General features: G+C 53.4%; 1 protein-coding gene and 2 long non-coding RNA genes across 5 annotated transcripts; all 3 read right to left on the minus strand.

Moving 5' to 3' along the window:
• Positions 1–5,057: 5,057 nt before the first annotated feature.
• LOC149913702 (uncharacterized) lies at positions 5,058–8,383 on the minus strand. The gene is made up of 8 exons (XM_090128989.1): positions 8,360–8,383; positions 8,222–8,281; positions 7,646–7,799; positions 6,903–7,446; positions 6,285–6,409; positions 5,653–5,764; positions 5,213–5,333; positions 5,058–5,090 (listed from the first exon to the last, which is right to left on the minus strand). The coding sequence occupies exons 1-8, from the start codon at positions 8,381–8,383 to the stop codon at positions 5,058–5,060; spliced, it is 1,173 nt and encodes a 390-aa protein (XP_089985115.1).
• Positions 8,384–10,510: 2,127 nt separating this feature from the next.
• LOC149913703 (uncharacterized) lies at positions 10,511–12,915 on the minus strand. Of its 3 annotated transcripts, XR_016460988.1 has the most exons (4): positions 12,741–12,915; positions 12,583–12,632; positions 10,918–12,161; positions 10,511–10,600 (listed from the first exon to the last, which is right to left on the minus strand). It is a non-coding gene; the product is annotated as an uncharacterized LOC149913703 (long non-coding RNA). The 3 variants fall into 3 exon arrangements; XR_016460986.1 differs by having other exon boundaries at positions 12,583–12,915; XR_016460987.1 differs by lacking the exons at positions 12,583–12,632; positions 12,741–12,915 and having other exon boundaries at positions 10,918–11,427; positions 11,730–12,553.
• Positions 12,916–13,797: 882 nt separating this feature from the next.
• LOC149913704 (uncharacterized) lies at positions 13,798–19,923 on the minus strand. The gene is made up of 2 exons (XR_016461034.1): positions 18,853–19,923; positions 13,798–18,483 (listed from the first exon to the last, which is right to left on the minus strand). It is a non-coding gene; the product is annotated as an uncharacterized LOC149913704 (long non-coding RNA).
• Between the last annotated feature and the right edge of the window lie 581 nt (positions 19,924–20,504).

Genomic DNA, 20,504 nt, shown 5'->3' on the forward strand with positions numbered 1-20,504 from the left:
ATTCACTTCTGAAATACTCAACTACATTTCCATTCGTTGGTACTAGAGATCACGTCTGGACCACAACTGCCCTAGGTATCCTGAAAGGCACCTAAGATTTGTGCACTCTATTTCTGAACTCTCTTCAAGAACTCAGCGAAGCTGAGATGATGGACAGCTGGACTGAAAATGCTGCAGTATCGTACTGATACAAGAATTTCCTGCCTCTGTTTAAGCAGGAGCAGTTTTGAGCACAGAATTATTTCACTGTAACACTTACATTAGATTACTTCTAAAGCTTTCTGTCAGACGTGGGTTTTAGAGAGGGTTTTTAAAATGAGAGTACAGTACCTGGCAAATCAACCTGTGCCCTATGACCATGGAATCTAACAGGCAGGAGTTTGCCATCAGACACAAGTTCCTGAATCACGCAGCAAAATTCAGAAGCAGTGAAAAGCTCTTCATTCACAGTTAGCTTCTAAAAAGTTGTTACGTGCCCTTAACACCTGGGCACTGTACTTTTGTGCCTACTCACCATGAAATGCCTCCACTGCTGCTTCTGGCCAGCTTAAGGCCTCTTTGTTTAGAGACTGAATCCAACGTGCTGGCTCTGTTTTACTTATGCAGAGCAGGTTCTGAAAGGCAACCAGAAACGTGAACAGAGGTTATGTTGGAAGCAAAAAAGCAGCAACAGAGCTTCCAGTGCACAGGCAAACCAAATGCACGCTTGGATTCCCTTTTTGCAAAAAGGGAAGCTAAGAATAGAAACTGAAATTATTCCCAGTATTTATTTCCTTTTCCATGAAAATTGGAGCTAGGTAACTTGACAGATTCCTTTACCTATGTCTTCCATAGGTGTTTTTCTTTGGACGGTTTTTGTTTCTCTGTTGTATTTTTCTTCCTTCCCTTCCTCTCCCTGCAGACTCCCCTCCTGATGTATCAGCAATCCAGAAAGAAAAGGGCTTCAGGTGCTTATCTTTGGTAGCTCGAGGATAAGTGAATTTGAAATTGTACAACTGGTTTCTAAAGAGCTGACCACACAGAGACACAAAGCTTTAAACACGGCTGTGAAAACCAACTCTGCCAACAAATATATGGATTTTTGAGTACTCAATAAAAATAAGTAAATCACAGAATGGTTGAGGTTGGAGACACCTCTGGATCCATGTGCTCAGCAGACTCAGGGCAGGGTTGCTGGGACCACGTCCAGACTGCTTTTGGAGATCCTCACAGATCCACCCCACAACCTCTCCAGGCAACCTTTGCCACTGCTCTGACATCTGCACAGCACGGAAGTGCTTCCTGATGGTCAGACAGAACCGGTGTTCCAGGCTGTGCCTACTGCCTCTTGCCCTGGCGCTGGGCACCACTCAAATGAGCCTGTCTCTGACCTCTCTGAGTGCTCTCTTCAGGCCTCTATAGACATTGCACACTTAGGCATCCCAGCTCTCTCAGCCTTACCTCCTACAAGGGATGCTCCAGGACTTTCATCACCATGGTAGCCCTTTTGGAGCCTTTCTTGTACGTTCGAGTGTCAGAGGAGTCAGAACTGGACCAAGCACTCAGGTGCAGACTCACCAACACTGAGCATAGGGGAAGAATCACCTCCCATCACACGCTGGCAATATTCTGCCTAATGCAGCCAGGAAGCCATCAGCCTTCTTAGCGGCAAGGACACAGTGCTAGCTCGTGTTCCCCTTGGTGTCCACCAGGAGCCCCAGGCTCTTTCCTGCAGAGCTGCTCTCCAGCCGAGTGCCACCAGCATACACTGGTGCCCGGGCTCGTTTCTCCCCAGATGCAGGACTCTGCACTTCTCAAGGAACTCCATGAGACTCTCTATAATGAAGTTACTCCGGGAGGGATCCTGTTTTAGCAGGGGCGTTGGACTAGGCGATCTCCAGAGGTTCTTTCCAGCCCCTACAGTTCTACGATTCCATGATCCTGTGTCAGCCACCTCACAGCCTGGTGAGTGCACTCTGGATGGCTGCATGGCCCTCTGGTCACTCAGTCACTGCCCCCAGTTTTGTGCCAGCTGGCAATCTCCTGAGGGTTCGCTCTGCCCCGCTATCCAGATCCTTAGTGAAGATATTAGAACAGGACCCACTACCGACCTCTCAGGAACTCCTATCATTCCTGGCCTCCAGCAAGACTTGCATCACTGAAATCCTCTTAAGTACCCTTTTCTTCTTAAACATTCCCCTCCTAGACTTTCTTAGAGATACATGATTTCATTTCCTTCATCAACATTTTAAACCCACTACCCATTTGTCAGGTCCCCATGCCTGGGGGTGCTCTTAGCAAAATGAGACTGTTTAGCTATTATTTAGCAGCTGAACATGAGCTGGACGACGGGGAACGTAACTCCTCTGTTACCTGCTGCTCTTGCAACAAGGAACAGTTATCAGACTGCAGAAACTGAGTGGTTTGAAATCGGAATTGATTCCACACTGTCATTTACTCCATTTTCAGCATCCGTTACCACGGAAACTTTTACAGAGAACAGTAGGGGGGAAGTCAGACTCCCTCATTTGTTCTCAACAGCTCAGGGCAAGAGACATCGTGACAGTGCAGGTCCAACAGTACACAGTCCTTTCCACTTGGCTCCTTGTGTGAATTCACTCTCCAACAACAGCAACCAAGCAAAACAAGACTACAAACTATTCCACCCAGAGGTTCCCAGACTCTTCAGGTTATTACCAACTCCAACAGCATAAAATCAAGAACAATAATAAATAAGAACACTCTTTAATTATGGCATTTTTAGGCAGAATCAGAAATACATTTACTTACTCACACAGTCATTACACAGCACTGAGCTGCCTGCTGCACTTTCAGCCCCAGTTTGCTTTAACAAATCTTAGACCACACAACAACACAGGCAGTCATCAGCACAATGATCTTCAGGTAAGAGTAGAAGAAGGCAAGAGACAAAAGTCCCACGAAAGAACAAACAGAAAGCCTAGGTAGAAAGACAGTGCTACAGCACTACAACTCACAGCATGTTCTTACCCAAAGGGGCTTTCCCTTTCCCCCATTCCACAGTACGATTCAATCAAACCCCAGGCTCCTCCCCTAAAATGAGGTACAGTTAATCCATGCCACAGAAACCAGTTGCCAATACAAGGCTTGGGCTGTCACCTCACGGCCACCAACAGTCCCTCCAACACAGCATTTCCACTGCCAAGCCTGACTAACTTCTCAGCTGCAGTGCGCTTTCAGAAGGCAGTACTAGTCTCACTGCTGCTGGGAGAGTGGCAAAGGAACCCAAGTCTGCCTGACAGCTCCACATCGCTCACAGCAAAGCTGCACGAGCAAACAAAACGCTCTCAGCTGCAGAAACGGAGAAACATACTTCACTCCTGCCTTGCACAACTAGAAGCAGAAGGACCTCCACGCCGCTTGGCCTCGCCAAGGAATTCACACAGCTCTAAGCACCACCATTCACACACACACTCAGATCACTCTACAACTAACAACTGCCACTGACTAATGCTCAAAGCCAGAGACCCTCAGGGGCCTCCTGAGACCCAGCCCACAAACTCCAAAGAAGAACCTTCACCCAAAACAACAACCGGATACCCAGGCAACAGTAGACACAGCTTCTAGTTACCCCCAAGAGGCAAAGAACTCAACCCGAACACAAAGACAAAACTGCTTAACCCACTCTGAAGATCAGGGCACACAGAACACCAACAAAGAACACACCTCCATGCTGACAGCCCTCACAGCTGGCAGCCAGCCCCTACGTGAGGGTAGGGAGGGCTGGAACCAGGCTCCACCCTTTGCCAGACAAGTGAATTGCTTCCACCTGTCCTCCACAGCAGAACAAGGCCTAATGAAGATCAAAGGCCAGTCGGCTGGGGGCAGCCTGCCAGGCCTGCTCTTCTTGGTGCTCTGCCTGGGCAGTTGGAGTGCTCCACGAGGCAGCTGTGGCAGCCTGGATGGTCTGCCTTGGGGCTGCGTGGAGCGGCTGCACTCAGGCCTTGAGGGAGATCCGGAATCTCTGGTGAAGCTGGCTGACTGGCTGGGGAAGCCTTCCGAGGCCTGAAGCCTCCTGGCCGGCCAGTTGGGCCAGGCCGAAAGCCGGCTGGCCGTTCAGGGGAGCACTGCCAGGCGAGAGGTGGCCGGCCGGCTGGCCCATGGAGCTCTGCATTTGCAGACCTCTCCAAGCCGGCCAAAGGGGCCCTGCCAGGCCAAAAGCCCGTAAGTTGTGATCCAGATAAGACAGAAGAGACTGTGCTGGATTTCCCTGGGCATCAAAGCACCGTGAGACGCTCTGATGCCCTCTCGCAATTCTTTCTCCCTCCACCAGCACAAGAGCTGGCGTCAAAAGGCGCAATGACACTGTCACAGGCGTTCTGGAGGTTTTTAAAGGGTAGGCCCCTGATAAGGCTTTATTGATGGTTTTGCCCCTCTACATTTCACTCTAGATCTCCTTGTTGGCCTGGAGAAGGGAAGGCAGCGGGGTGACCTCCTTGCAGCCTTCCAGTACATAAAGGGAGCCTACAAACAGGAGGGGAGTCAACTCTTTGATGGTGTAGCTAATGGCAGGCCAAGGGGAAGTGGTTTTGAGTTGAAGATTGGATGCCAGATTGGATTGTTCTTTCCAGAGAGAGTGGTGGGATACTGGAACAGGCTGCCCGGAGAGGTTGTGGATGCCCCGTCCCTGGAGGTGTTCAAGGCCAGGTCGGATGGGTCCTGGGCAGCCTGGTTAGTATTAGATGTGATGTAGATGGGATTCACGCATCTGTTTTGCAGCCTCCAGTGGAGCTGTGTGTGTCGTGGGCACCCCATGCCCGCATCAGCGTGGGTAGGGTGTGGCCTTCCTGCGGAGTGGGGGTTTGGTCTTTGGAGGCTGGCACTCGGGAGACCCCGTTTCTTCTTTTATGGGTGGCAGCAGTCCAGGTCGGGTGATGGAAGACTCCTCAGGCAGCCTGGACTCCCCACGAAGTGGTGATGCTGCCATCTGCCCCAGTGCATCCTGCACTGTCCTGATCTTCCTTGCCCTCTGCCTGAGAAGTTTCACCGAGTCACATGTCAGTGGGAGCCTGGATGGTCGGCCTTGAGGCTCTGTAGACTCAGCCCTTGTGGAAGATCTTCTTGAGTCGCTTCTGAAAGGTGTTGCTGGCCTCAAGGTGATCTGAGGGGGTGCGGCCTTGGCTGTCTGCAATTTTTGCACCGCATCCTCACGATGGGCTTTTCCTGCTTCCTGCACTTCATCAAGGAAGCTCACGTGTTTGGTTCCCAGTGTTCGGCGCTGGTCTTGTTTGCTTGATGGTACTGCCTCCCCCTGCAGCTCGCAGGTCACCGGCTGCTCTTGGGCTTCAGACGCCCTCCGGATGGGTGGCAGCGGACTGAAAGGACAGAGCGGGAGGGGTCCGCGTGAGTGGCTGATGGCTTTGGGGCCACATGCTGCAAGCCTGAGCCAGGAGCCTTGGCTGCAACGCAGCCCTCCCCACAGACTGCTCGCCGGCTGCCCCGTGACTCTCCTGGGATGCGGAGAGGGGCCAGCCCTGTGAGCCGGGGGGCTCCTGGCGTCCCCATCCCAGCACGGTGGGTGCTGCTGCGTTCAGCACTGTTGGGCAGCCACCAACAGTGACCCTTTGGGGCTAGGGAACGGGCTCTCGCTGTGTCACCCCCATGCACATCCCAGCCCAGAGCCTCCAGCCTCACCTGGCCTTGGAGCTCTCCTTCAGCAGTGAGCTCCTTATCCTTCTGAGCTGTCCTCCATCCATGCTGTCTGAGCTCAAGCGTTTGATGAAGGTTGGACGGTCAGCAAATGACACTGGAATGGAGAAGGCAGAGGAGATTCACCGTAAACCCTTTGGCTCACTCACAAGGGGCTCTCAGGCCTGTTCCCAGAACATCTGAGAGGGACGCTCTGCTCCCCCCACTGCTGACATCTGCACCGCCCTCGGACCCTTCCTGACACCATCCCTGGCCCCACTCCTCCTCTCTGCAATTCAGCTCTGTTTTGGGACTGCATTAGTGACGTTGGCTTTGGGAAAGAGGAGCTGGGTGGTGACGATGAGGTGGCAGGGTGGCTTTTGGGGACCATATCCTTCTGCTAGGGAAGGGCGGGGCCTAAGATCCACACATCCTCCTGCCATAGCCAGGGATGAGGGCACGTCACACCCAGCACCTTAGTTTGTGAGAGGCCAACAATTCCTTAGTTTGGGAAGAGGCCGTGCTGAGCTGGCGTGAAGCTTTGACACAAGTCAGAGCCCTTGGCTGATGGTCAGCAAGGGATTTCCCATCTCAAGTATGTTGCCCGTGCCGCGGAAAGGAGCTGGCCGCTGCTTTACCTTTCTTGCCCTGGACAAGAGGTGGCAAAGTGCCTTCTTTCTTTGGTTTCTCCTGACCAGGGATGCTTCGTGAGGACCTGCGTCTTATTGTGGGCGGTGGTTTGGGTACAAACTCCATTTGAAACCTGTACGAGAGGAGAAGACAGCGACCGGTGTGACGCAGCGCTCCAGCAATCCTTGTTGCTCTCTCTGATTGCCTGCTCCCAGGCACATTGTCATGCTGCATGAAGCACACGACTTTCTAAAGTCTTTAGCAGGGTCAGTCGAGATAGGTGAAGGGGAAAGAGTTTCAAACAGCAGGAGGGAAGATTTAGATTGGATATAAGCTTTTGACAGAAGGGTGGCAGGCACCGGAACATCTTGCCCAGAGAGGTGGTGGGTGCCCGGACGGGCATTCAAGGTCGGGCTGGACCAGGCTCAGAGTTACCTCATCTGGCTGTAGGTGTCCCTGTTCCCTGCAGGGGAGTGGGACTAGGTGCCCTGTCAGGGTTCCTTCCATTCTATGATTCTGTGACATATGCTCATGGGCAGGACACTCATGGACACAAGGAACAAGCGCTCCAGAACGAGAGCTGAGCAGGTGCATCAAGCAGCAGCTACAGCCACCAACATACTCACATGGGAAAGACGACAGCGCAGCCAGAGAGCGCCATGGAGGCCACCGGTGCCACCCGAGACACCACCGTGTCCAGCAGCCAGGGGGCCTGCAGGGGAGAAACGGGGAGGATGTGGGACGTCCTCGTGAAGGCTGAGGCATTGGGGACACGAGGAGCCCAAGGCGGGGAGAGCTGACAGCAGCACAGCACTTGCACGGCCCGAGCAGCTGGCCAGGTCCTGGTGGGCCGTGTGCGGGCACAGCAAGGGTCACGGCAGTGCCTGGGCCACGGAGAAACCACACAGCTCACCTTGAAAACAGCTCTTCTGAATGTATCTTTCCCTGATAGCTTCTCGAGGAAGTCAAAGAAGAATTTCATTTGGAACGTCAGTCCATCGATGTGGAGGACGCCGATGTCCTTTAGGACAACAGCAACGTTCTCCCCGTTCTGCAGGCAGCCGGAGAGCAGGGACACGGTGCTCTGGATGCAAGTCCTGAGTGTCTCGCAGCTCAGAGAGGCAGCTGCGGCTGCCTTGCTGTATTCCAGGGGCTCCACCTTCCTATGGACTGAAAAATGCAAGGGACAGAGTTGATGATACGGGTGGTTTTCTACAGGTGCTTGCCTAGAAGTGCTTCTGGTGGACATCAGCCAGAACGGCCTCATGATTGGACAGGCTCCTCAGAGGAGGAGGTTTGCTTTTGAGAATGGAGGCGCTGGCCGTTTGCCCTGTCCATGAAAGCAGCAAAAGTTGATCCCCCCTCCTACCTGGCAGGGACTCCCTGCGGGCCTTGAGGTGGTGCGTGGCTATGAGATTTGTAGCCAGGTGAAACACGGGCCACCGCAGAGTCAGGGTCCCATCCTCAGTGCGGATGTCTTTGGAGATGGTGTCAAAGGAGCCGAAGGTGGGAATCCAGACCCCCTGCAAGTGGAAGAGAAAGGAAGGGCGGAAGGGTTATGGGACGGCTGGAGGAAGAGCCAGAGGGGTCCAAGGTAGGGACAGAGCTCAGGTGCCCTCTGCCGCTGTTCAGAGGCACAAGCCAGGGCATCGGGAATGGCTTTGGGAAGGGGCTGCACAGTCCTCTCCTTCCCCTCGCCCTCCCAAATGCAGCACAGCAGGCAGGGCAGAAGCAGCCTCATGGGATCCAGAGGCTTCCAGAGACCGGCATCAGCCCTGAGATAGACAGTGCCCGGCACAAGTGATCGTGCAGGAGTTGCAGGAAGCCCGTGGGATGCCCAGGAGAGAAATGTGGGGGCAGTTTCCTGCTTTCTGTGGAGGGGAAGACTCAGAGGAAGTCCAGGCTGAGCTGGATGGGGAGAGGAGGAACCCGACAGCCAACACACCTTCTGCAGCAGCAGCTGCTCCCGTACGTAGGCGGCCACCGCATCCCAGACGGCAACTCGCTCTGGAGGGCAAAGGAAAAGCAGGTCACACTCTGCATCTGCCGCTTCCCGGCACCGCTACCGCTGCCAGGTGGGAGCGAGGTGGCAGATGGAAAGTGTCATCTCGTGCCAGGGTTGGCTGCAGCACCGCTCCTGTGCTGGCTGTGGACCCGTGTACCTTCGGTGTCGGTGCATGTCGGTCTGGAGGCACGCCTCGCTGCGGGGCCGACCTCGCTCATCCCGTTCCGCCTCGTGCCGGCGGCTTGCTCCTTGTTGGCGCCAGCCATGCCGGAGCTCATCCTTCAGATGCGTCTGCTCTCTGCCAGATGCTCCTTCAGGATGCAGGACCCACCAGCGTGCTCTGCCTACATACCCCTCCCGGGTGCCCGTGTCACAAACGTCGCCACGGCGACGCGATGACAGCGTGGCCGGTGCTGGCCGCTGCCCATTGTGACGCTGGCACCAAGACCTTCAGTCTACTGTTTTAATCTGACCCAGCTGGAAAACTTCACTATAGTTAGTTTCCTTGATTCCTGTGCAATTTTATTTCAGAACTGAAGCTTGATTTAAACAATTTTTTGCAAAGTCTGAAATGAAAGTTGCATTTCTGCTTATATATAGCTGCTTTGATCCACGATGAATGAAGTCATAAAACAGAGTATAAGGGGAGTTTCTAAACTGCCTGTTGGTGAGTTCATTGTTGAAGGCAACAGGAGAGCCCAGAATGTGGCTTTTGAGAGTAGATTTGCCTCTGCCTCTTACTGAGTTCTGTATTGCATTTTTCTGTGCGTGCAATTCTTTTGACTCAGAAATACAAGTTATAATGAAGGTGAGGTACTTCACAGCACATTAGAGATTTTCAACAAAAATGCATTTGGAAAACACATTATAAACCTAAATGCTGCAGAAGGACATTGATTAGGATTCTATTTAAGGGCAATAGATTCTATCTTTGCACACAGGCAGAAAATGCTCCTTCTACATTTCACTGATCACCATGTCAGCACCTCTAGGGATCAGCCCGTCGGTTCATTGGAATAGCAGTACACTGACAAAGTGCTGCTGTAATCCTGGAAACCACGGAATGCTCATGGATTTTGTCAGCCAATTTACAGCTTGGTTTCAGCATTGCTGAATAGGCATTTGTTCTCCAGCAGAACATTTCAGAATCTACAGAACATTGCTAATAACTGCAGTGGAACAGGGAGGAATGGTGAAAACAGATTTCTGCTTAGAATGCTTTCCAATTTAGTAACTAATGCATTTTTACTTTCCTAGAATTCTCATGAGCTCTAGATATGCAGTTACATTTGAAAATGCTAAACGAGATAGCAAAACTGAATCATAAACACAGGAAACAGATTCTGTATTCAGTTTCCTGCTTTTCTGTCCTGCTAGCATGTTTGTTGTGCTTTCTACCATTTCAGAACCACAGGAGCTAAAACAGTCTGAACAACAAGAGTCCAAATCCTTGTCTTTGGAAGGCCCGCCCAGTTACCCAACCCCCGAGCAAAGAAAAAGAAGAATCAAGTCCTCAGTCACCACACATACTCAATCAGTCAGCTCTGACATAAAAGCTACCTTTTTCATGCACCTCCACATATGCGTGGGAGAAAAGTGTTCTGGGCATTCAGCAAATGGCTTCCTTCCTTCTGATCACTCAGGCTTTCTGGTGAGAAACTTGATAATGGTTTAAACCAAGCCATTCAGCAAACTCACAGTCCATTGCACACAGTCCTCTTCTGTTGCTGTGGCATCCACAAATGCAGTATGGTTCCACCCTGGAGGGAGGCGCCCAAGTCTCAGGCTCACGAGTTGACCAGCTCTCACAGCTCACTGGGCTGTTCTCACAGCCCTGGCTAACACTGTCCAGGTTAACTGAGTCTTTCCTCCCCGGATTGGGGTTCTCCTCTTCAAAGAGAAATGATTTTAGGTTTCATTTGGTCAAAGCCGGCAAAAATCAATTTGAAAAAAGGCACCTTTCAAATCCAGAAGGTCAACTCCACCTACTCATTCATAAGTTGGTTAATTAAATGTATGGATTTGCCACAGCTGGGAGCATACCTTCAACCGTTCTATTACTTGCCCTCAAGTCTTACATACCAAAGTACAGCTCTTGCCATCCAGTTTTTCATCATCAAGATTGGGGTGCTGTATTTGGATTCACATTCAATTAGTAATCCAAACTCCAGAAGTTATTTATGATTTCCATCCTTCTCCAGTCTCATATCCTCAAAGGGCACTGCTTTACGCTGACTGGGCTGGCTCCTGCCTTTAACTTCACTTCCTTTGGGGCTGCATTTTGGCTCTGCCAGGCATCCCTGATAGCCACACTCCTAACTAATTTAGGATTTAAGATCTCAGTAACTTCTGGGGGTACAGCCTTGTTTTTCCCAGTTTGTGCTAAAGCCAGAGGAGGAGGAGATGGTGGGGAGGGAATGGGGGAGATGGGCGATGGGGAGATGGAAGGGATGGAGGGGGGGGATATAGGGGTTGGAGGTGGGAGGATGGGGGGGGAGGAGAGTGGGATGGAGAACAGAGGTGAAAAGATGGACGGAGAAGAGGATGGATGGAGAAGGTGGAAGGAGGGGTGGGCAGAAGTGAAAGGATGGATAAGGGGAGGGATGGAGAACAAGGAAGGAGGGAGGGACACGCACCAGGCCACGTGCTTGGCTCACGTGCTTGGACAGAGAAGGACCACGGCGGCGCTGGAAGCGATGGGCAGAGCCAGCACGGCGTCCCTGCTGCAAAGGGCACTTTTCCTCTCTCCTGCTTTGATTCTCACCAGGCTCTGCAGGGTTTCTTCCACTCCATACCCGCTCAAAGTATCATACAGAGCCAAAGTGGAAAACCTGCTTGCAAAACAAGTCTCGGCACAACCAAGATGAACTGCCAAGCTCAGCTCTCACTACAGAACCAGTTATTTGTGACTACACCTACAACTATCAGCCCCCATCAAACTGGCAAATGTGCATTCTGGGGTGCATTAAAAAGAGCGTGGCCAGCAGGTCGAGGGAGGTGATCCTCCCCCTCTACTCTGCCCTGGTAAGGCCTCATCTGGAGTACTGTGTCCAGTTCTGGGCTCCTCAGTACAATAAAGACAGGGATCTCTTGGAAAGAGTCCAGCGGAGAGCCACAAAGATGGTGAAGGGCCTGGAGCATCTCCCCTATGAAGAAATGCTAAGTGATCTGGGTCTGTTTAGCGTTGAGAAGAGAAGACTGAGAGGGGACCTGATCCAGGTCTATAAATATCTGAGGTGTGGGGGCAAAGTGGCGAGGCCAGACTGTTTTCAGCAGTGTGCGGAGACAGGACAAGGGGAAATGGCAGAAGCTGGAGCATAGGAAGTTCCGCACCAATGTGCGCAAGAACTTCTTTACGGTGAGGGTGACGGAGCACTGGAACAGGCTGCCCAGGGAGATTGTGGAGTCTCCTTCTCTGGAGATATTCAAGACCCACCTGGACGCCTACCTGTGTGACCTGGTGAAGGGATCCTGCTTTGGCAGGGGGGTTGGACTCGATGATCTCTGGAGGTCCCTTCCAACCCCTACGATTCTGTGATCCTGGCCTGTATCAGAAATGGTGATGGCAGCAGAGCAGGGAAGTGATTGTCCCGCTGCACTCAGCTCTGGTGAGGCTGCAGCTCGAGCGCTGTGTTCAGTTCTGGGCCCCTCACTGCAAGAAGGGTCTCAGGAAGACCTCACTGCTCACTGTAACTCCTGAAGGGAGGCCGGGGTGAGCTGGGGGCTGGTCTCTTCTCTCATGTAACAGCGATAGGACGAGAGGGAATGGCCTCAAGTTGCACCAGGGGAGATTCAGGCTGGACGTTAGGAAATATTACTGCTCCAACAGAGTGGTCGGGTGCTGGAATGGGCTGCACTGGGAGTGGTGGAGTCACCAGCCCTGGAGGTGGTCAAGGAACACTGAGACGTTGTGTTGAGGGATGCGGATTAGTGAGAGCTATTGGTGATTTCAACCCTGGTGATGGTGTGATTCTGTGATTCTGGATGGGGGATTCAGGGGGTACACTGGCGGAGAGGGGGGGAAAGGAAGAGGAACATCAGAATGGGGGAATAGGAGGGGTGCGACAGGGGAAGGGGACGAGGAAAGGCACCCTGGGGGTCAGAATGGGGAATGGGGAGGGAACTGAGAAGGGGGCAGTGAGGTGGGGGGTGGAGGAGGACTGCAGGAATCAGAATGGGGGAACTGGAGTTGGGAGGGTGCTCCAGTATTCAGGTGCGAAGGGGAGCACAGAGGAGAGTTTGACCCTGGAGGTCAGAAAGAGGGACTGGGGGGTTGCAGGCCAACCACTGGGGGGACTCACCAGAGCTGAGTGCAGGGGACACAGAGCACCTCCTGCCGCAGGCTGAGGCCCTGAGTGACAAAGAAGCCCCACGGGGCCAAAGCAGAGCAGCATGCGGCCCCTGGCTCCCTTAGCCCCAGTCCCCATCTCGGTGTCCCCCTCCCTACCCATACACCCACCTGTAGAAGCTGAGGCAGCGCATTGTACTGTGGAGTACTGCATCCAGATCTAGGGCCCTCAATACAAGGAAGGCAGAGAGATGTTGAGAAGGTGCAGAGGAGTGCCACAAAGATGATCAGAATGCTGCAGCACCTCCCCTGAGCAGACAGGCCAAGGGAGCTGGGCTTGTTCAGCTTGGAGAAAAGAAGGCTGGAGAAAAGAAGGCTGGAGAAAAGGGCGAGTGAATGGCAGCCTTTCAGGACCTAATGGGAGCCTCTAAAGAGGAGGGAAGTCAACTCTCTGAAAGGGTAAAGAACAGCAGGACAAGGGGAAATGGTTTGAAGTTAAGGCAGGGAAGATTTAGGTTGGATGTCAGGGAGACATTCTTTACTCAGAGAGTGGTGAGGTGCTGGAACAGCTGCCCAGAGAGGCTGTGGATGCTCCATCCATCCCTGGAGGTGTTGAAGGCCAGGTTGGATGGGGCCCTGGGCAGCCTGGTCTGGTATGAAATGTGGAGGTTGGTGACCCTGCCTGTGGTGGGAAGGTGGTAGAGATGATGCTTAAAGTCCATTCCAACCTGGGCCATTCTGTGTGATTCTGTGACTCTATCCTGCTTCTATCAGCGCTCCAGGCCATCCTGCAGGCTGTTGTGCAGAGCGCAGAGCTCTGCTTCCCGGCCCTGTGCTCTCCAGCACTCTCCTGTGAGTTCCACCTCCCCCAGGAATCTCCTGTTCCCAGGAACCTCAGCTGCTGCCCTGCACCCACATCTGCGTGCACATACGTGTGAAGAACCACAAACCCACGTGCAAGACTTCCCCGCACACAAACCTGTGCATTTACACGCACATGCAAGCACATCCTTGCACACCAACACGCACACTCCACCCATGTGCATGCAAATGTGTGAAAAATCACAAAACCGTGTGCAAATACCTTGATGCACACATCCCTGTTCATACACACTCATGTGCAGACCCATCCCATTGCACACCCACATGCAGGAGTACAGGAGCGCAGCCCCAGCCTTGCACACAGCCATGTGCACACACACACATGGAAAACTAAAAACCCAGGCCATTCTATGATTCTGTGATTCTATGATCTCTGCACACCCCTGTTTGCACACATACCTGCACTCACAGCTCTATGACCAAATGCCACTCCCACGGCTCAGCCAACACGCAGACGGTGGGAAATGTCAGGAGGAAAGATGCCCTGTTACGCTCCTTCATTCTCCTCTCTTTAATGAAGGCACTGGGGCACAGCTGTAGCCCCATCCTGAGATGAGGGTTGCTGCGGGATTCCTCGTTTGGACGCTGCAGGTTAACCTGGAGCGCAGTCTGAGGGACACTCCTCATGTGCTCTGCAGATGGAAGATGTGCCAGGAGCAAAGAAAACACTTCCACAGGCAGCGCAGGGATGGCGTTCCTGGGCCGGGCGGAGACATACAGAGCAGAGCCCACTGCCCTGGGATCTGCAGCACTGCAGAAGGGCTCAGGGTGCAGCACTGTGGCACAATACAGTGAAGACGCCAGGTTCAGCAGCGCCAGGTGGGCTGTGGGGGTCCTGGGACGGTGATGGGGGTCCAGTCAGAAACTGTGGGGAGCTGTGAGATCCAAGGGGGTCCTGGAATGGGTAAGGGAGGTCCGAAGGAAGAAACAGGGAGGGGATAAGGAGGAAGCCCAGAGCAGGGATAAGGGTTGTTGATGGGAACTGTGGGTCGCTGTGAGGTCCTGGGCTGGATGTGAGGGAGGAGTACCAGGTCTGAGGAGGTCCTTAATGAGCTATGGAGATCTGTGGGGGGGTGTATGAATATACATGTGGGGGACATGGGATGGATGTGGAAACAGAGCCTGCAGGAGCAGAATGCTCTTCAGGAGAAGGCAAGACATGCGCTGCAGGTGGGACACAGACTTATGGGGAGCTATGGGGACATAGAGGGAAGGGGGGGATGTGAGGAGTGGTCTGAGGTAAAAAGGTGGGGCAGTGTTGGAATGCCTTTATTTCTTCCTGAGACGGGACTGGGGGTCCCTGTAGCCCAAAGGTGGGGCCACGATCCATGACCCCACATGAGCCTAACCCCAAGATGACCACATAACCCTGTATGTGTGCGACCCCATGGCGGCACGTGACCCACAGCCCTGTGTGAACCATACCCCCACATGACCCTGGCACTCCCTGACCCTGCCTGCCCCCATCATGCTGCGACCCACTGCCACGTGGCCCCAGAACTCTGGGATCCCTGCCCCCACCATATAACACACTGAGACCCGTAACTCCCTATCACCCAACCTGACCCTACAATCCCTTCTGACCCCATTACTGTGACCCAGAACCCCATCTGACCACATAACTCTGTGCAGTGCCATCTGACCCTACGTCACCCCATAACTCTGTGACCTGCAGGACCCCCATGTGACCCACGACCCCCTGTGCTAACCCCATGTGGCCATAGAACCATCTGTGTGTGGGGAAAAGGCATCTTCTCCTCAGGGTGGGACTGCCCCAGAGCTGCCCCAAAGGCGACATGGGGTGGGCTGGAGCCGTTTCTCTGAGTTTGGAGAGATGGGAACTGTCCAAAAGGGCCAGAAGAAGGACATGAATGCTTCTGCAGGGAAACACCTGTCACAAGGTTTGGTGGCAAAGCAATCCCACCGAGACTGAGGAAGGGGCTGGAGCTTGGGTGCTGCGGTGCTGCGTGGCAATGAAGGAGACTTGAACCAGGGATGGAGCTGGGACGGACTGCAGGAAATCAACTCCTTAATGGGGACAGTGGGAGAAGAAATCCAAGTCAGCTGCAGAAGGAACAGCAGACCTCCTTACAAAAAGGCGTCCCAGACTGGGGACGTTGGAGCAGTAGGGACAGTGGTAAAGAAATGGCTCCAACATCAGGTCTTGGAGCAATTACTGCAAAGACCCCGAGAAATGGACAAAGAGCTCTGATGGCAGCGCAGCACGAGGAGGAAGGAATGCATGGTGGTGCAGAAGGAGAAGGATGGAGAACAGCAGCGGTGGGATTCCCCTTTTGCACGGTCACCCACCGCTACGGGACTCTGCAACAAGAAGCTGCACCCTGCTGTGGTCAGCACGGCTGTGCTGAGCTGTTACGGTCAGGAAACATTCTAACATCTGCACGGATAGCAGGATAAGTAGGATCAGAGTGAGAGCTGTGCTGTTGTTCAGCAGACAGATGCTGAGCAGAGCACAGCAGGACCAGGATGTTCGGACCAAAGTAAGGTGGAGACTGCACACGAGGGAAGGCACAGGTGCAGGACAGAGCATGAGACACAGCAATGGCAACAGCTGTCAGAAATCCTGCCTGCCTGTCTGCATAGGAAAGAAAACAATCACACCAAAAGGACCAGGTTGGCCACAGACCTCACCTAGAGAAACAGCAGAGCGGATGCGTGGCCTAGACTGTGAGCCTGCAGTCCCCAGCCAAGAGGGAACAGGAGAGCAGGGACTGCCAAGGGAGGAGAGCTACAGGAGCAGAAGGAGCTCAGTGAGCAGCTGCGCCTTTTCTCCCTCACCACAAGGAGGGAGAGTGCAGAGAAGCCATAGCAATAACAGATGAGCTTTGCTGCTGCAGGGAGAGCTGTGCCTGATGGAAGAGCAGTGATGAGAGCGTTTCTTGCACAGCCCATGGGCACTTGGGGGGATCTGCAGGGATGGGGGAAGCCCTACAAAGCTGTGGGACAGACAAAGGACACGGATGGGAGGACCCCAAAGGGGCACTTTGGGGCAGCTATGGGGCACAGCCACACCTAGGAGCTGCCTTTACCCAACACACCGCTGGTGGTGGAACTGCTGCTGGCCACGGGCCGTGGGCAGTGATGGGGCTGTTCTGGGCTGCTCTAGGATGGCTCTGGGGCTGCTATGAAATGGGGCAGCTATGGGACACAGCCACAGCTCAGTGGGGTTGATGTTCCCGCACACAGAGCTGGTGGTGAATCTGCTCTGATCATGGAACCTCTTCCATAGCCCCCCGGACTCCCAGCTTGCCCAGCAAGATGGGGGCAAGCCGGGGGTCAGCAGATGTTATAGGCAGCTGATGTACAGCGACCCCAGAGCCACCCTGTAGCGTCCCCTGAACGACCCCAGAACAGACCCATCACTGTCCACAGCCTCATCCAGGGTTGTAGTGCTCACAGGGATATGGGTCATGTGGAGCCTTGCGGTCATGCCGAGCTCTATGGGGTTTTGGGGTCATGTGGGGTTATGGATCAGGGCCCCACCTTTGGGCCACAGGGAACCCCAATCCCCTCTCAGGAAGAAATCAAAAAATGCATTCCAGCACCACCCCACATCCCCCATTCTCACCCCAAACCCCTCCCCACATGACCCCAGACCCTCTACATCCCCATGCCACCCCACGTTCCCACACCCACAAGTCCCACCTTTACCTCACACGTTGCCTTCTCCTGCGCAGCACTCTGCTCCTGCAGCCTGTGGCCCATATCCCCAGTGCTCCCACATCACTTTCACCCACATCTGTGTTGTGCAGGAAGTGCTGCAGCTCCACATTCCTCTCCAGCAGCAGCTGCCCCTGCCCCAGTATTATTTGGTTGTATGGGTTCTGGAGGGAGAAGGGGGTGAGGAGGGGCCCAGGTTGGCTATTGGGGTCCTGGAATAGTGGCAGGGGTCCTGTCAAGGACTGTGGAGGTCTCTGACGTTGCTAAGGAGCCCTGGAGGCGATAAGGGAGATCTGAGGGAGGAAATAATGGGGGTCTGCTGGAGTCTAGTGGGGAATATGGGGTGCTGCTGGGGGCTATGGAGGTCTGTGAGGTTTTGGGCCAGCTGTAGTGGAGAAGTTCCTAGTCTGAGGAGGTCATTAAGAGGAAATGGGGTCTGTGCTGGGCTACTGGGATCTTGCAGGGAAAGTATTGAGGGAGGAGGGAGGTGTCGGGGCTCTGAGGGAATTATGGGTGGGCTGTAAAGGAAAGGTAATGGGTTATCTTGGGGAAAGCAAGGGGCAGCCATGGGGGATGGAAGGAACACCTACAGGAATGCAAGGGGAATCTGGGCTGGGGCAAGGGGACGGCTAGGGGAAGAACAGGGGAACGTCCCAGGAACGGAGTTCTTCTTTCAAATCCACATCTGCTACTTCCTGACGTAGCTGCAAGACTGCCAGAGAAGCTGCAGTACCGCTGCCCATTCAGCTGCCTGTGTCAGAAAGAGCTGCATGTTAGTGGGTGCAACTGCCACTACAAGGCCAACTCCATAATTGCAGACACAAAACCATCACCTTCAGTATCTGTTACAGGCTGACGACCGTGCCCTTGCACAGGAACCATTCCCACACAGCAAGGGAACTCCTTCACTGCCTTAGGATGCGGAAGAGGAAGAGCCCCAAAGCCTTCACAAGATGCTATCTTGCCACCAACTTTGGAAGCTACACACACCTTCTCCTTTGAGAATTAGCAAGATGAATCAATGCACGTTGCTGCTGGAGAGGGCTGTGCTGCATCTCCTGCTGCCATCCTTGGGTTGTCATCGTGATGCCAATCCACAGAGCACTTTGAAGGGCAGTAACCTTGCAAGAAAGAACAGAGAGCAGAGAGCTCTGCCGTGCATTTCCTGTTAGAACACAGAGATGAGCTGTACAGCCCTTGCTCTCAGAACACACACCGTTTCTCTTACCAGCTTTCCATTCCTGCACAACGCTGTTCAAACCCCTCCTCCATCTCTCCCTTCATACACAATGCACAGCCTCTCCCCAGCAACGAGCTCTGTGCTGTTTAATGCCTGTGCCATCATCGGGACCTACAGAAGAAACCTTGCGGTTAAGAGGGTTAATTAGACAAGCGCTCTGTCTGGCAGAATTCACCATCTTAAGCACTTTAAAGAAGCGTCTTCTTGAACGCCCTGAATCTCTGTGACACATCAGGAGATGCTGAACTAAACCGGCAGCCTTCTCAAAAATGGAAGGGCTCTTCAGAGCCAGCTGGAAGGGGAACAAGATCCTAGGGGGGCTGTGGAGCTGGTAAGGGAGGTCTGAGGGAGGAAATACAGATGCCTGGATGCCTGGTGCTCAGGCACAAGCAGAAGTGCTGATGGAAAATCACCACACAGCACAGACTGAGTCGCTGGTACCTTGCAGTGAGGAAAGGCTGAGATACACAACGTCCTCACCTGCCTGCTTCTTGGAAGTGGAGGTTCAGCAGCAGCTCCACTCGTGATTAAGTCCTCCAAAAACCTTCTTCTTTCTTCCTGATCAGGAGACTGGATAGTGAAACCTTCTCCAAAGCCATTATGAAACTATATCTGTACCTGAAGCCCAAGGAGAAAACACGTGTCAGATTTAAGACCACAAAACAGTGCTATTCTATTCCAATCAAACTTCAGTTCTGATTTAAGTTTCACGACTGGCATTTCAGCCACCCTGCTATGGATAGGTTAAACCTATGGATAGGTTATAGGGTGGGAGAGGAGGGTGAGCCTTCTAGCCCAACGTCCCCTTATAGCCTACCATCACCCTATGGCCCCACACAGCCACTTATGGAACCACATCTGCCATACACCTCCTATAGGCCCATATCTCCCTATATTCCCCCACTGCCCCCCTCAGCCCCTCTACGTCCCCCCAAAACTTCCCATAGCATAACAACCCTCTCTATAGACCCTCCCCAGCCCCCTATCATCCTATAGACCCTCCCATTGCCCACCACAAACCCCTATAGTCCCATTAACCCTTTAAAGGTCTATAACTTCCTGAAGGGAGGTTGTAGTGAGCTGGGGGTCGGCCTCTTCTCTCGTGTCATTAGTGATAGGACCAGAGGGAATGGTTTCAAGCTACGGCAGGGGAGATTCAAGCTGGACATTAGGAAGTATTACTTTTCAGAAGGGGTGATCAGGCACTGGAATGGACAGCCCATGGAGGTGTCACCGACCCTGGGGTGTTCAAGCAAAGACTGGATGTTGTGTTGAGGGACATGGTTTAGTAGGAGCTATTGGTAGTGGGTGAACGGTTGGACTGGATGATCTTTTAGGTCTTTTCCAACCTTGGTGATTCTATGAAAGGAAGGGGGGAGCCTTCTAGCCCCACAGCCCGTAGAGCCCACCCTAGAGCCCCCTATCACCCTATGGCCCCACACAGCCCCTTAGAGAACCATATCCCCCATACACCCCCTTGTAGTCCCATATCCCATAAGAACTCTCCTATAGCCATCCCACTTCCCCTTATAGATTCCCCCAAGAGCCCCCCAGTCTTTTATACCCCTCCCATATCCCCTTATAACCCGTCTATAGTCCCCCCACATTTTCCTATAGCCCCATAACACCCTATAGCCACAATAAAGCCCCCTATACTCCCATATCCCCCGTAACACTTTGATAGCCCATGCATATCCCCTTATGATCTTCCCTTACAACTGTATAGCTCCCCAAATAGCCACCGACAGTCCCACGCCCCCCCAGCTCCCATAGCACCCTATATCTCTCTATAGCCCTAAAACACCCCCTAAAGCCCCCCCAGTGCCTTATAGCCCCATATCCCCCTCTATCCCCCACATAGCCCCCTTTTCTCCCATATCCCCCATACTACTTCTAGAGTCCCCACAGCTTGCTATTGCCCCAAATCTCCCTGTAGCCACAATAAAGCACCCTATAGCCCCACAAACCCCTATATCCACCCCTAAGGCCCCCGAAGCCCTAGAGCCCCATACCCTCCTATCACCCACGCAGCCCTATATCCCTCTACAGCCCCCCTAAAGCGCCTCATAGCCCCACATCCCTCCTGATAGCCCCCCAACCCCATATTCCCCACACAGTACCTATACCCTCAC

Source organism: Phasianus colchicus, chromosome 35 (genome assembly GCF_987193195.1).
Source record: "Phasianus colchicus chromosome 35, bPhaCol1.hap1.1, whole genome shotgun sequence".
Taxonomy (NCBI): Eukaryota; Metazoa; Chordata; class Aves; order Galliformes; family Phasianidae; genus Phasianus; species Phasianus colchicus.

Coding starts and splice junctions, on each gene's coding strand:
- LOC149913702 (XM_090128989.1), bottom strand. CDS start 8,383: ATGACACTTTCCATCTGCCACCTC. Junction 7,800..8,221: donor AGCAGCTGCTGCTGCAGAAG/GTGTGTTGGCTG, acceptor TTCCACTTGCAG/GGGGTCTGGATTCCCACCTT. Junction 5,091..5,212: donor GAACACTGGGAACCAAACAC/GTGAGCTTCCTT, acceptor AACACCTTTCAG/AAGCGACTCAAGAAGATCTT.